The following is a 16,729-nucleotide window of genomic DNA, read 5'->3' on the forward strand; positions in this document are numbered from 1 at the left end:
TTATTGGACTTACGTCTCGGTGAAAGCCTTCACATAATCGTCCCCTGGTCCCTTCTTAGCATATTTGACAGTCACAGCACAAAGGCCCACTCCTGATAAAGTAATTCACATGTACATTACTTTTGGCATCTCTATACAAACTAGATACATTTACAACGATATTATCTTCATACAGTGAAATGCGTTCAAGCGTCCAGATTTGACTTTCAGATCGTTCAAACCACAAATCACGTGAATAGTTTCAACCAGTTGTATGCGCGTTTATCAGCTCGAAAAACGTCAGTCAAACTGTGGGCGGAGTTTAGTAACAGCGATAATCTAACTGATGGCGGAGTTTACCTGTTATACATTCAAAAACTTTCGTAATTTCAATCATTAATACCGCAACAATTTGGCAAACAAAATCGTAAAATAAAAACAGCATTACATGCATGTATATAGTCATGACCTACAAGTACATAGCCATAGCCACAGGTTGAAATGAGTGGAAATTTGGAATTTGATATCTCAACTTTACAATACTATTTTATTTGAAATCACATGAGCTAGAGAGTCGTTACTTTATACATGTACATGTATATTCCAAACCTCAAATTATGCTTTCTTGAACTACAATAGTGTTTTTTTAGCACAACTTATCATAGGTTTGAATAGAAATCTACATATTAACAAGCATCCTTTTAAAAATTACTATTACTATTCATACAACTAACAATTAGAGGTGGGATGTCTGCTTCCGGATGTAACATCTAAATTAGGCCACAAAATATGTCTGGTTAGGTTAACCAACCGACCCTAATTTTTTTTAGCCCTGACCCTATTTTTTTCTGTACCTAAAAGAATACTCCTATTAATAGCTTTACTTTAGACCAATCTGAGTTGTTTATATCTTCTTTTTTCGTCAAATCTCCAATTATTCATTGTTAATTAAAGAGCCAAGTGTGAAAGACACTACATGTAATGTTTTTAATGTAATCATTTTATTGATAAATAGGAGCCATATATCTAAACATTCATATTTTTTGGCCTTATATATACAGCTACAACCGTGTATGTTACAGGGAACGTTTTACGAGGCTATCAAGATATGGTGGTATTGTCTTCTGATGGTTATATGGTACTGATTGATTTCAAGAACATGTTTGAAACCTTTTTATCGCCATGTGTATGCTAACAAATCTTTCGTACAAAGGTGTGACCAAGTCAAATCAGTAGATTTCTTTGAAGTCAACATTGTTTGCGCTACACCACATTGAGTCTAGCCGATCAGGGCAACTTCCAAAGGTTTTCATTGGCTGTCGTAACAGAATGTTACAACACTTGAGGGAGGAGTCTAATCTGGACCCTTGAACGCAGTTGACTGTAAATCCAGCCTCAGAGAACCTTTCCAAAATCATATAACTCCACTTCTAGAGGTGTAGTTTAATGTATTTTATCATGAAGTTTTATTTTTTGTTTCATGATATTATCCAAATTAAACAAAACAATGGAATTCAAATGAAAACCTGTCATTAGAATAAAACTACAGGTCAATTTCATGTAAATTCCAAGTATAATTTTTCAGTGTGAATGGACTTTTTTCTGCTCTTTTAAGGTAAAACTGAATTTAAATTAAGAAGTTTTGTCTGTGTTATAGATCAGTGATAGATTATCTACCTTTGAGTTGCCTCTCTAATCTGCCATAGTGAGACCAGTAGTTGTTCTCAGGGTCATACTGTTGTATGTTGTGTAACAGGTTGCCAGCCACGGTCTCGCCTCCCGCCACAAGGATCATCTCATTCAACACTATGTGAACAATTCATAAAGTAATAACTGATATCCATAATTGATACAGTTTCATGTTTGTGTTTACATTAACACTATTCTTACAGAATACCAACAGATGTGTAAATAGGAAAAGCCCAAACATTGATTACTAGTGAATCTCTTTAAGTCATATACGGTAATGTATTTTGTATGTGATGTACAAATTTTAAGCATATAAACTGAAACTTTTCATTTGGATTTACTGGGACAATTATAAGTTTTGTCAGAAATCCAAATAGGTATACTTGAATGTATACTGTTATGTTTAATCAGGACCTACATATGTTACAACAAATTAATAATTTCCTATTATATAAGCTGAAGTTAAATAGGTATGATACTATAATGATAGTATGTGGTATATCAAAAGAGAAGTTAGAGGGAAGGACCAATGGATATAGCACAAGCTGATAGTATACCCCTGCTCCTAGTAGGGTATTAGAAGAGACGTACCTACAACGCTGACATCATATGCACCAACAAGCATGGAAGTGAGGTAGGTCCACTGCCTGGTTTTTAGGCTGTAAGACTCTACAGAGTCGAGGCATGAATCACTGTCAGGGTTCTCAAACGACACCTCTTTGTAGCCCCCAAACACATACAGGGTACCGTTCAGACTCACCATACCATGTCCTGCACGGGCTGAAATACATAAACACCAAAGTAAGTAAATGTTCATATCCACATTCATGGAGTACAGAATTCAGAATGTTCCCTAGTAATAACATCCACTCTGTATTACCTATTAATTAACTGGGGTTGCTAAAAATAGTTACAAAGACCTTGACTTTAGGTTTTTTTAAATGCTTTCTTCCTTCGTCATGAAAATGAAGCTATGAGCTACCAGTATGTTAAAAACTTTTATCATGAAAACAAGTGACCTTGATTTCACTTTCTTGAACCTTGAACATGAGACATCATGCATGTACATAATGATGGACAATGAGGAAACAATAGTTCAAGATTATATTGTACAATACCTCAAAGGTCATACCTGGTAAGGTGATAGGGTCATTTCAACCTCCAGTGTAATAAAGGTCAATATGTTGTAGAACAAGGCAATGGTCCTTGTAAAGGTCAATAGGTCGTAGAAACATGCCAATGGTCCTTGTAAAGGTCAATAGGTCGTAGGTAAATATCAATGGTCCTTGTAAAGGTCAATAGGTCTAAGAAACATATCAATGGTCCTTGTAAAGGTCAATAGGTCTAAGGAACATATCAATGGTCCTTGTAAAGGTCAATAGGTCTAAGGAACATATCAGTGGTCCTTGTAAAGGTCAATAAGTCTAAGGAACATATCAGTGGTCCTTGTAAAGGTCAATAGGTCTAAGGAACATATCAGTGGTCCTTGTAAAGGTCAATAGGTCTAAGGAACATATCAGTGGTCCTTGTAAAGGTCAATAGGTCTAAGGAACATATCAGTGGTCCTTGTAAAGGTCAATAGGTCTAAGGAACATATCAGTGGTCCTTGTAAAGGTCAATAGGTCTAAGGAACATATCAGTGGTCCTTGTAAAGGTCAATAGGTCTAAGGAACATATCAGTGGTCCTTGTAAAGGTCAATAGGTCTAAGGAACATATCAGTGGTCCTTGTAAAGGTCAATAAGTCTAAGGAACATATCAGTGGTCCTTGTAAAGGTCAATAGGTCTAAGGAACATATCAGTGGTCCTTGTAAAGGTCAATAGGTCTAAGGAACATATCAGTGGTCCTTGTAAAGGTCAATAGGTCTAAGGAACATATCAGTGGTCCTTGTAAAGGTCAATAGGTCTAAGGAACATATCAGTGGTCCTTGTAAAGGTCAATAGGTCTAAGGAACATATCAGTGGTCCTTGTAAAGGTCAATAGGTCTAAGGAACATATCAGTGGTCCTTGTAAAGGTCAATAGGTCTAAGGAACATATCAATGGTCCTTGTAAAGGTCAATAGGTCATAGGTAAATATCAGTGGTCCTTGTAAAGGTCAATAAGACATCAGAACATGCCAAGCCCCTGTGATCTTACCTTGTAGTAAGGAAGCCTTTTTGTGCCACTTGTTGAGTGAAGGATCAAAACACCACATCTTGTTGGTAGGTGTAATCTCTACACCTCCCGTCACATAGATCTGTAAACACAAACAAAACTGGTGTAATCTCTACACCTCCCGTCACATAGATCTGTAAACACAAACAAAACTGGTGTAATCTCTACACCTCCTGTCACATAGATCTGTAAACATAAACAAAACTGGTGTAATCTCTACACCTCCTGTCACATAGATCTGTAAACATAAACAAAACTGGTGTAATCTCTACACCTCCTGTCACATAGATCTGTAAACACAAACAAAACTGGTGAAATCTCTACACCTCCCGTCACATAGATCTATAAACACAAACAAAACTGGTGTAATCTCTACACCTCCTGTCACATAGATCTATAAACACAAACAAAACTGGTGTAATCTCTACACCTCCTGTCACATCGATCTGTAAACACAAACAAAACTGTATTAATTCCTGCCAAGTCACCAGACCCAATATATTTTATATATATAAAGAAATATTCAGCTTATAAGTGTAGCCTCATTATGAGGTGCATCCTTTACCTTCCCATCAGCAGCAGCTGCGGCGTGATCGTACAGCGGTTTGGGGAGAGGTTTGACGTAGTACCACACTCCTTCGTCACAGTCGTGTTTCTCCACAGAGGCCAGCGGCTGTTTGTTATCCTTACCCCCGATCACATAGATGTTTCCTTGAATGGAAATTTACATAAAACAATGTACATGATTTTGATAAGATGTTCCTTTACCCTTGATATCGACAATGATATGTTGATCAGTGGGAACATGTCAGTCACATTCACTTTGTCATGTTTTGTTGAAAGAACAATATAAAACATGTACTCATGAATAAACAGGACAGGAGAAAGATATCTACATCATTCTACCTTCAGATTTTAAGGAAACATAATTTGACATTTTCTGAAGTCAATTAGACATACCTGGTAGATAGGCTGCCGCATGCTGTGCTCTTTCATGCTTCATGTTTTCCATGTCCCAGACACTAAGGTGGCTAGGAGTAAACATACGAACAGTCCGTGTGGCACTTCGGGAGGCCAAATCTTCGTCCATGTCGTACACATACCCCCCACACAGGATGCTGCTGTCGTTCACCTCAGTACATGTTAGATGTGACATGGCTTCCATCACACGTACACACCCCAGAGGAAACCAATGTCTTAAGTCTTTGTGGTAGAAATGGTTTCTCTCCCAGCCACACCGATCACCGTAATCATCGGGCATTTCGTTATCTTCGTACAGATCAAACGTAGTCACTCCACCAAACTGCACCAAAGTTTTTGTTTCAAACCTTACTCTAGTTCTGTGGTCATAATATGTATATCTCTTGGTAGCATTCACCATATACTCAGTACAGAATTTCAGAATATCCCTACATTTTTTGTTTGACCTGAATGGCTCATTCTTCATTGCATATTCTATGGCAGGCCAACCATCTATCACATAACGAATTTTGTCAAAAACATCAAATGCTTTACTCTCCCGAGCTTTAGGGTCGTGTTCGTACCATCGTAGAGCAGCTTTTAACAGCTGTAGCTCTGTGGTCGTACGGAGTTGGTCATCTAGGAGATAGTCAGTGAGTGTTTCCGCATCCAACCGCAAGAAAGAATCAGTTTCTGAAAACTGAATGAAATTGTCTAATATATATTGTCTATAATAAACTTTTAATGTAGGTATAGAAAGAATTTCTCCTATACCGAGAAGCTCTTCGGCATTGTCAAATGTCATCTTCTTTTTTAGATATTCTATACAAAGTTCCACTGCTGAATTCATCTGTAGAAATGTGGCAGCACATATCACATCCTGGATGTTATCCAGTGTGAGTATCACTGAGCCGGAGTAGGCATACTTGATCAGGGGCTGTACTCCTTTCTTTGTCAGTCCCTTTAGCTCCACATATTCCTGGCGACTCTCCAGCATGTCATGGGAAAACACTGCTTTGAAGTAATCACTACAACTGGCCAGGACTATCTTATGGATCTGAAAATAAAAATACCGGGTAATCAAATATATTATGCATTGCCTATTTAAATGAGCAGAATCATCTGTATTCTTATTGATCATGTATTGAAAAATTAATTTATATTATGAATATCTCATGTTATATTGCACTTTGTTTTTATTATTTCTGCTTTCAACAAAAATCTTTATCTCATAATATCTTGCTATTCAATAAACAGATTAAATACAAGAATGTCAAATCTATCTTGTTTGTGCTGTAGTAATCGCAGCCAAGCCTATCTTTATTTTAAGGTCTCTTGAAGTTCGTCCCAAGATCAATCTGATTAAAATTAGACTTGTAATTCTCGGGATGTTCTAGTAATCAACCACATTGGAGATTTAATAGGCAACATGCTGGAATTATAAGTCTAAGGTTTTAAAATTAGATTGATCCCAAGGTGCTCCACAGAGATGGACAACTGCACTCATTAAAGTTGTTATAACTTTGTAACGATACCTCGTATGTACTTCCTTCGACCTTGACAGTAAAGTCACACAGATGACCAGTCATGTACGAATTATACATGTTCTCCATCAACATGTCGCCAAACTCCGGTGAGGAACATTCCTCTATGGCGAGGTTGGAGTAGTCATCTGAAATTAAAATCAAAACTGATTATAAAACAAAAATGTTGTAGTAGAATGTGTACCTGTTTAGAAGCTTTTGTTTGTTAATAAATGCCATTTAATAAGCATTCTGATCTACTGAAGTCACTTCTCTTCATTTCAGTCCATTACTACCAATTAACATAACTGTTTTTTAATTATGTTGGAGGAATTCAAAATAATTGGAAATGCAATGAGTTTTAAAACACTTGTTCTGAATTAATTAACACTTAAATGACATTATTGAATATTTCAATGTTGTCATTGTCAGGCATTATGACAAGATCAAAGACAAACTCTGTGAACAATCATAAAAAGGTCATCTCATGATCAACTGTAAAAGTGTATATGTACATGTATCTCAATAAGGCCAAATAAAAAATTAATTGTAATAATAGTAATACCCTTTAAAATGAAGGGTCAGTAGATAGTGATTTTTTTTTTCTGTTGAAATATTTTTTCTCTTCATCCCAGTTATCTTGCAGTGAAAAACTGAAATAGTCTTTAATCAACCTTACATATAAACCATGGAATCACTTCCCTGGGGATTATTGGTGTCTTAAATTACAAAATTTGTACCAAAATTCCGGATTTTGTGTAAAGCCAACAAAAATATAAGGTTCTTATTTGTTTACTTGAGGGCAACACTGATAAAAAGTTGGCATTGATTTCATAGAGTCGTTGGGTTACCGGAAACACAAATATTTTTTGTATGGCCTATTAAGGTTAAAAGGATATACATTGAAGGGGAGATATACCAAAGGGTTCTATTTGACCCACTTAAGATTGTGTTTAGGATATATGGGTAAATCTATTCCAAACACAATATTTAGCAGGTCAGATACAGTAGTTAGAACCCTTTGCACCCGAAAAGGGAGATAATCATATTCAATATGTATACTACATGTAAAAATCTGTTTATAAATTTTACTCATCATTGTAATATGCCATACCTTGATTCAAGCAATTATAATTAAATAAATGTTACTTTGCATGTTCTTTTCAATCCTTCTACATCCTCTTTGTTATTTAAACTTGGTGTCAGAAAGATATGATTAACGATGTTTATAATACATGTAGCACCTAGGTTTCTGTGCATTAAATCTCAGATTATCATTAACTAAGGAATTTTAATTAGAAGTTATTTTACTACTTTTATTTGGTATACGTTATATTTTAGTGCGCGTTCGCGTATGGTCCGTGTAGCGATAGTCGCGGGTCGCGGATACGCAATGCGACAAGATCGTTGGCGCGCGCGCGGAAAAGGCACGTGTAAGTGAGAGCGATGAGTTATGTGAATGTGACGTAATGTGTATGTCAATCATATTTGTGTCCTTATATGGTATTAGGTCTATTGTCTACGTCGAGTGAATGTTGGGTAGTTTATCTGGGGTATTGGTCACTTGGGGTTTGGATGACCAAGAGGCAACATCGATCTCTAGTAGATGAACTGATTGCAGACTCATAGGAAATTAGCCCAATACATAATTGTAAGTACCTGTATGTAGTTTAAATATTATTATCATAATGTCATACATAACACTATTTAATATATTTGATTATGGTAATCGTTTATTTAAAAGTAACTTATCATTTTTGGAATTTCGATAAATTTTAATATCGGGCATAATTATTCAGACGGAGAGTGATTTCGATGGTATTCGTATTGTTTTAATTAATTGTATTGTTTTATTATTTCAACAGTATAAAACGAGTGGTTTGAGCTCGTCGGACGACGGTCCGGTGAAACCCTCTTCACACTGAAGAGGTGGGTATTTTTATATATGCTATAGTTATGTAATAGTTGCCATCTATACATATAGATGTTGTTAATTGCTATTATATATGTTCTGATAACGAACTGGTTAACTATCCGTTAGAACATGTAAAGTAATATTGAACATATGAGTATAGCCGTATAATTGTATGTATATAGATAACTGTATATTAAATGGTAATATGATGTAATTCATGTTACAGGGTATTATTTTAATGAATAAATGAAGTGAACCCGACAACAGCATTGGTGTCTTCCTTGAAACCATAGCTACTACATTGGCGCCCATGTATCGTTGGATTGATGACCTTTGTGTACTGCCAGTCGACACGCATGACGGGATACGTTGTGATTCCTACCAAGTAGAATGGCGACCTTGAAGGCCCGACAGGTAAAGTCACCTGTGTATACCTATCGACGATTCACCTGGTGAATGAATGAATGGATTTCCATTGTGTATGTTTGTGTATCGGAAAGACACGCGTCTACGTTTGAACGACCTACAGATGACCTTGACCAGCGAGTGCGCGTGTACGGCACGTTTCCTATATGTGCGTATCTATAGTGAATTCTAAGCTGAAAGTGAATGGATAAGAACTGGACGAAGGAATATCCGGAGGAGACCGTACACGGTAAATGACATTTGTGTACCACTGACTTTTCATATATCTTGCTATAAATCTTGTGCTTCTTCTGTGATCTTCAGTTAAAAAGTGTAAATTGACATTCTGTATTTCACAAAAGTTTTTTTTTTCTCTTGATAACGTTGTTCTAAAATTTGTGAATATTTACTTGATTTCAACTACCGATTCAGTATTTTTATTATTTTCGTTCGTTGTCATAAGATGTGTATTTTCTAAATTTGTATTTCCGGTTGTGAACTTCCTGTTTATGTACTTCCGGTTATTCTGTACTTGTGGCATATTAGTTCCGGTAACTTTTTGACATTTTTTTTTTAGATATAAAAAATACTTGCTTTCAGAATCTTGTTTATTTTCACGATAGTATATTAGTATGGAGTAATTGATTATTTTTTTTGCTGTTACACGAGTTTATTGGATACTTATTTAATTTAGATTTTTGTTTGCTACAATTACTTGGTTTTGTTTGCGAGCGAATTAATTATTTTTTTTTGCATTGAAGTTTAGATACTTTTGTTTTGTTGGTACATTTATATTTTGGTTGTCGCTGTGTACTTTGCTAAAAATCACTCGTCTCTGATATTTGTTTTTTTTCTTTTTGCCCGCATTTTTTTACTTTAACATTTGTTAGGATTGTTTGCTTCTAAACTTAGTTTTTTTTTATTTTAATCTTTTCGGACCATTTGTGCCATAGGTGTACTTGTTTTTTTTCTCTGCCGCTTTTCGCTAGTTTATTTTTTTTTTACACTTAGGAGTTAGCATGTAGGATAGTTTGTTGTTGTTTTTTTTTTCAGTGGAATTTATATTTTTTTTTTCTTTTGTGGGAACTTACTGGGTCAGTGTTGGTGTGTTCTATGTTATATGTACGGAGTGAATCTTTCTGCATTTATGTTGAGTATATGAGTGTGCGTTAGGTGCTATTTTTGCTATTTTGGATTGACGCTTCGGTCTCGTACGCGTGTTGCATATATATTGACTGCGCGCGATCGTGTATATATGTTTTTTTTTAGTTGCTTTGGATGTTGCTGACTTGGCTGGATATATTCAGTAAGTGTTTACATCTATGAGGACAAGAGTAGAATACTTGTTCCGTGTTTGGTAAGGACACGTAGATGATACTGGTGTTTGTTTGCTTTAGCATTTTATTATTTTGTTTATGTTGTAACCCTTGCTTTGTTATGTCGGATTCAAAAGAGAAACTCGCTCAGGCGGAAGCGATACCTCCACCCGAGGATAGCGATCCTGTTGCGGAGGCGACGAAGTTATTTTCTCAGCTTGGTGCTAGGCCCAAGGGTGAAAGTTTACTTACTTTGAGGAGTCAGATGATGGATTTTCTCAGCAATACTGGAGGAGTGGATACTGCGGACCCATCGTTACGTGGTCATGGGGTAAGTAATACTCAAAGTACTAGCTCTTCTACTTTGGACACGAGGTTCTATAAGATACCTATATTCTCCGGAGATGATGGGAAAGGCGAGGCTTCGTTTGATTTATGGAAGTATGAGGTACAATGTCTCATCGATACGGGTAAGTCTCAGGATATCATTGGACAGTCGATTCGGAGGTCGTTGAAGGGAACTGCAGCTAAGGTAGCTATGAGACTTGGAGCTCATGCGACGCCAGCCCAGCTGATCGCCAAATTGAGAAGCTTGTATGGTATTGTTGATGATCAGGAGACTTTGCTGGAGAACTTCTATGCAGCGCATCAACAACCTAAAGAGACCGTGACAGAGTGGGCTTGTAGGCTTGAGGACTTGTTGCTGAGGGCTGATGCTGCTATAGGACCCGCAGAGCGTAATAAGAGGTTACACAACAAGTTCTGGTCAGGATTGAGACAGGAGTTGAGAGACATAACCGGCCACAAACATGATTCTATTTCTGACTTTGAGGAATTGTGCATTGCAGTCAGGTCTATGGAGAGGTCAAGAGATGGTGGTAAATCTGCGATGGCGACAGCTACTGTTCATTCTGTGGTTGAAGGAGAGACGAAGGATGAGAAGGATGACTTGAAATCTATGGTAAACCAGTTGTCTGCCGCTATTCAGAGGTTAGAGAAACAGATGTCTGACGGAGGCGCGGTATCTTGGAAGAACAGCCGAGATCATCGTAACCGGAATAGAGGGAATTCAAACAATTATGGAAAAGGATCTGTTTACCATTCTAGGCCATCTCAGGATAAGTCTGATGGGGATGATGAGTCATTAGGAAAGAAACCTGATGTTATCTGCTGGAGATGCAGGCAGCCGGGACATATTAGAGCGCGATGCCGAGTAATATTGGATCACTCGCGGAGTTCGGTAAAAGGGAAGGAGTCTATGAAGACGGACCGCTCATAGATTTCCGAATACAAGGTCCGGACGGAAGGAAGAGGACTACTGGTGCACGGATGATTGGCAATGCTAATGAGGTAGATGTCACAGTAGATGGCACTGGAACCAGAGCTTTACTGGATACAGGCGCGACGGTGTCTACGGTGAGTCAACGATTTTATGAAAGCCATTTGAGTCATCTGGAATTACAGTCTGTTGGTGAACTACTTGCTATTGAGTGTGCAGATGGACAACAGTTGCCGTATTCGGGATTGATTGAGACGAATGTCAAGTTTGAAGGATTACCTGGATCAGCTGAGCAGAGCTGTTTATTGTTGGTTGTTCCTAACAGCAATTATAACTCGAAGGTACCAGTTTTGTTCGGGACAAATGTTTTGGATGTATTATTAGGAGATTGTCGAAGGAAGAAAGGACCGAAGTATCTACAGAAGGGGTTGGATACGCCATGGTTTTTAGCGTTTCGTTGTATGACGTTGAGGGACCGGGATTTAGCGAGGAATCGTAACAGCATTGGTCTTGTTAAGAATGCAGGAAACATGGATTGTATTTTGAAGCCCAATTCTACGGTTACTCTAAAGGGATACATAGATCAGCGAAGTGCTTATCCGACTACTTGCGCTATCATACAGCCTACGGAACGTTCTAAACTGTCGAAGGATATAGACGTTACGCCTACTGTATTCTCCTACGATTGTGATAAACACACAACCGCTAGATATCCAGCTTTCAAATTTAACCACAAGGACATTTGTAATTCCTCCTAAGGCCGTTTTGTGTGAAATACAGCCGGTGGTTGTACAAGAGTTGCCTAAATCTGATGACGAGATGGGAATACTTCAGTCGTTTATGGACAAGATAGACTTTTCAAATTCAGCTGTTACCGAAGATGAATTGCGTATTGGAAAGAAACTCATTAAGGACTACGAGGATATATTCTCACATGGGGACACTGATCTTGGATGTACTGGTCTCGTGAAACATCGAATCGATTTGACGGATGCAGTTGCTTTTAAACAACGTCACAGGAGGATACCGCCTTCTATGTACGATGAAGTCAAGACTCATCTTCAACAATTGCTATCTGCAGGAGTCATTAAGCCATCACACAGTCCTTGGTCTTCGAACGTTGTTTTGGTAAGAAAGAAAGACGGATCATTGAGAATGTGTGTAGATTTCCGTCAGTTGAATCAGAGAACCATACGGGATTCATATGCTTTACCACGAGTGGAGGATATTCTGGATTGTTTAGCTGGATCGCATTACTTTACCGTGTTGGATTTAAAATCGGGTTATCATCAGATCGAGCTTGAGGATGAACACAAGGAGCGTACTGCGTTTTCTGTTGGCCCATTAGGATTTTACGAGTTTACAAGGATGCCATTTGGACTTACAAATGCTCCTGCGACGTTTCAGCGCTTAATGGAACGATGTATGGGAGACCTACACCTTGCCATTTGTTTGATATATCTTGATGATTTAATTATCTTCTCAAGGACCTATGATGAGCATTTGGAGAGGTTAGGAAAGGTTTTTCAGAGATTACGAGACAACGGATTGAAACTTGCATCTAAGAAATGTCAGTTTTTCATGAACAGAGTTGCCTACGTGGGACATATTGTTACACCTGATGGAATTGAGGCTGACCCAAAGAAGATTGAGAAGGTACGAGATTGGCCGACACCAACTAATCCTGAGGAATTACGTCAGTTTTTAGGGTTCGCGGGATATTACAGAAAGTTCGTAAAGGATTTTGCAAAGATTGCGCGGCCTTTAACCAACTTATTGCCACCAACAAGAGATAAGAAGAAAAAGGGTAGAGTGAAGTCCGATGTGGATACCGTTAAATGGATGTGGACGTCTGAACAGGCTACTGCATTTCAGAGTCTGAAGGATGCACTGTGCAACCCACCTGTCCTTGGTTATGCTAATTACAGCCGGCCGTTTGAGCTGCACACGGATGCGAGTACCCAGGGACTAGGAGCTGTTCTTTATCAAGAGCAGGATGGACATTTGAGACCTATTTGCTACGCCAGCCGAGGATTAGGTAAATCGGAAAGGAATTACCCAGCTCATAAACTGGAGTTCTTGGCGTTGAAATGGGCTATTACGGAGAAGTTTCATGATCATTTATATGGACAGAAATTTACAGTTTTAACCGACAACAACCCTTTGACCTACGTCCTATCTAAAGCTAAGCTTGATGCGACGGGGCATAGATGGCTGTCCGCTTTATCAGCATACAACTTCGAGATAAAGTATCGACCAGGAAGGAACAATGCCGATGCGGATGCTTTGTCACGACTTCCGGGATGTAGCATTTCGGCAGAGTCTGTGCAAGCAGTGTGTAAGGGAGCAGTTACCTGTAGTGGACCCTTGGTAGAATGTCTGAGTTTGTCAGCAGAGGCATTGGATACATTTGAAGTTGAAGACGAACATGGTTTCCGCACGATGACAGCACGTGAATGGAGAAAGTTACAGGCAGATGATGATGTCATTGGGGAATGGTTGCCAGTCATAAGGCAGAACCTGAAGCCGTCACGAAAGAGGTTATCCGCTATTCCAGAGAGCGCCACCCTTAAGAGATGCTGGGATAGCTGGAAATTGAAACGTGGTGTGCTGTATAGACACATGTCTGATGAAGAGGGCGAAGTAGACCAACTTGTACTGCCGGCTTCCATGCGCGAGCAAGTGTTGACGTCGTTACATAATGATACGGGCCACCCAGGACGCGATAGAACGTTATCATTGCTGCGGGATAGATTTTTTTGGCCTGGCATGACCAAAGACGTGGAGAAGTGGCTAAAGGAATGTCAAAGATGTCTCTTCAGGAAGTCTAAGATTGATGTCAAGGCACCGTTGGTAAGCATTGTCACCACCCAGCCCATGGACTTGGTGTGTATGGATTTCTTGAAATTGGAAGTTTCCAAAGGCGGGTTCCAGGATGGTTGGTAATTACTGATCACTTCACGCGGTACGCTAAAGCGATACCTACCCGTAGCCAGTCTGCTAAAGCGACTGCTGAGGCGCTTCAAGGATTTATTGAGCATTACGGAATTCCACGGAGGTTACATTCCGACCAAGGCGCTAACTTTGAGGGGAAGGTAATCGAGAGCTTATGTGACACACTACACATCGCCAAATCAAGGACGACGCCATACCACCCTAGTGGGAATGGGATGTGTGAGCGATTTAATCGGACCCTTATTGACATGTTGGGAACACTGGAGCCTCATCAAAAAAAGGATTGGAAAAGCTACGTAGGATCTTTAACGTTAGCTTATAACTGCACAAGGCACAAGACTACTGGATATTCGCCATTCCATCTAATGTTCGGACGACAACCGCGTTTACCAGTTGATCTTTTGTGTGGATTTGTTGAGGAACCTACTTCACGTTCTTTACCGGATTATATTAAGAATTTAAGGAACAGGATGTCTCATTCGTTTAGCTTGGCAAGTAAGAAGGCTCGGGAATCGCAGAGTCGACAGAAGGCAGACTACGATCTTCGTAGTAGGGAAGCCGTTTTGGAACCGGGAGACCGAGTTCTTGTCAAAGTACTGGCCTTTGAGGGACGACATAAGCTAGCGGATCGATGGGAACCTGACGTGTACATCGTAAAGAGTCAGCCCAATGGAGACATTCCTGTATACACAATACAGAGGGAAGACGGGAAGGGGAAATCAAAAACCCTCCATCGGAACCATCTACTTCCCATTGGAGCGATACCTGTGGAAATAGATAAGGAACCACTTCCTGAACTTCCACCTCGACCAGTTCCACGTATAAGGAGGTCGAGGCTGGAACGTGAACCACTTCGAAAGGAATCTGTGGCGGAACTCGTCGAACCACTGTCCGGGAACGATAGTAGCGACAGTTCCGATGAGGATGTTGTGGGCATGGATATTAATTCCGATGTTCAGCGGCCACCCACGCAGGATAGTATCCGGTCGAGCAATGACACGGTACATATTCCTGGACCTCGCACTGGTTTCGTTGATGTGGAAACGTCGGAATCTGAACCGGAGAATGCAGCTGCTGATGCAGTACAGGGAAATGTTAATTTGCCTGAACCGGAGATTCTAGTGCCAAGGAGATCGACAAGGAACAGACGACCGCCTAATTGGATGACCTCTGGCGAGTTTGTATGTTCACAGCAACCTGTTGAAACGGTGCCGGACTGGAAAATGAAGGCTTTATTTCTGGTGGACATGGTATCTTCAGCGTCCTTTCGGGATATGCCTTCGGCGGCTCAACAGGCAATGCTAAAAATTTTAAGCACTTAGTTTTTTTTTCTTTTGTCATTGGATACTTGTAACCATGTTGTAATGTTATTTTGGAAACCCTTGCGGAAGATGAGGGCATCTTCTTTACGAGCGGGGGAGTACGGGATGAATTTTGTGGCTGAAATTAAGATTTTTGTTGTATATTCTTTTATCGTATTGTAATTTCATTTATTTTGTTTATAGTTTGTCCTTGACATATAGATGGGGACAGCTTCCATCTAAGGAGGGGAGAATGTAGTAGTGTTATTTTACTACTTTTATTTGGTATACGTTATATTTTAGTGCGCGTTCGCGTATGGTCCGTGTAGCGATAGTCGCGGGTCGCGGATACGCAATGCGACAAGATCGTTGGCGCGCGCGCGGAAAAGGCACGTGTAAGTGAGAGCGATGAGTTATGTGAATGTGACGTAATGTGTATGTCAATCATATTTGTGTCCTTATATGGTATTAGTCTATTGTCTACGTCGAGTGAATGTTGGGTAGTTTATCTGGGGTATTGGTCACTTGGGGTTTGGATGACCAAGAGGCAACATCGATCTCTAGTAGATGAACTGATTGCAGACTCATAGGAAATTAGCCCAATACATAATTGTAAGTACCTGTATGTAGTTTAAATATTATTATCATAATATAATAATAATATCTATTTAATATATTTGATTATGGTAATCGTTTATTTAAAAGTAACTTATCATTTTTGGAATTTCGATAAATTTTAATATCGGGCATAATTATTCAGACGGAGAGTGATTTCGATGGTATTCGTATTGTTTTAATTAATTGTATTGTTTTATTATTTCAACAGTATAAAACGAGTGGTTTGAGCTCGTCGGACGACGGTCCGGTGAAACCCTCTTCACACTGAAGAGGTGGGTATTTTTATATATGCTATAGTTATGTAATAGTTGCCATCTATACATATAGATGTTGTTAATTGCTATTATATATGTTCTGATAACGAACTGGTTAACTATCCGTTAGAACATGTAAAGTAATATTGAACATATGAGTATAGCCGTATAATTGTATGTATATAGATAACTGTATATTAAATGGTAATATGATGTAATTCATGTTACAGGGTATTATTTTAATGAATAAATGAAGTGAACCCGACAACAGCATTGGTGTCTTCCTTGAAACCATAGCTACTAAGGAATTTTAATTAGAAGTTAATTTAACTTAAGTAACGATGCACTTATAAAGAATAATCAGTAAATATTACAATATCT

At 38.9% G+C, this 16,729-nt stretch overlaps 2 protein-coding genes across 6 annotated transcripts in view; one reads left to right on the forward strand and one right to left on the reverse strand.

Moving 5' to 3' along the window:
• The window catches only part of LOC138327822 (kelch-like protein 26), a 40,156-nt gene that overhangs the window by 7,864 nt on the left and 15,563 nt on the right, over nt 1-16,729 (reverse strand). For all 3 annotated transcript variants that reach the window (XM_069274220.1, XM_069274219.1, XM_069274218.1), the window contains 7 exons: nt 6,318-6,454; nt 4,783-5,839; nt 4,388-4,533; nt 3,805-3,904; nt 2,260-2,448; nt 1,657-1,785; nt 14-92 (listed from right to left, as the gene is read on the reverse strand). In XM_069274220.1, coding sequence (XP_069130321.1) covers nt 14-92; nt 1,657-1,785; nt 2,260-2,448; nt 3,805-3,904; nt 4,388-4,533; nt 4,783-5,839; nt 6,318-6,401 — 1,784 coding nt within the window. In that variant the 5' untranslated portion in view covers nt 6,402-6,454. The remainder of the gene's footprint in view (nt 1-13; nt 93-1,656; nt 1,786-2,259; nt 2,449-3,804; nt 3,905-4,387; nt 4,534-4,782; nt 5,840-6,317; nt 6,455-16,729) is intronic.
• On the forward strand, nt 8,756-16,642 carry LOC138327821 (uncharacterized). Of its 3 annotated transcripts, XM_069274217.1 has the most exons (3): nt 14,165-16,088; nt 16,303-16,366; nt 16,579-16,642. In XM_069274217.1, the coding sequence occupies exon 1, from the start codon at nt 14,391-14,393 to the stop codon at nt 15,495-15,497; it is 1,107 nt and encodes a 368-aa protein (XP_069130318.1). In that variant the 5' UTR covers nt 14,165-14,390; the 3' UTR covers nt 15,498-16,088; nt 16,303-16,366; nt 16,579-16,642. The 3 variants fall into 3 exon arrangements, 2 of the variants coding, with proteins under 2 accessions (XP_069130318.1, XP_069130317.1); XR_011209107.1 differs by lacking the exon at nt 14,165-16,088 and adding an exon at nt 8,756-8,875 and having other exon boundaries at nt 16,303-16,640; XM_069274216.1 differs by having other exon boundaries at nt 16,303-16,640.

Source organism: Argopecten irradians, chromosome 7 (genome assembly GCF_041381155.1).
Source record: "Argopecten irradians isolate NY chromosome 7, Ai_NY, whole genome shotgun sequence".
Lineage (NCBI taxonomy): Eukaryota > Metazoa > Mollusca > Bivalvia > Pectinida > Pectinidae > Argopecten > Argopecten irradians.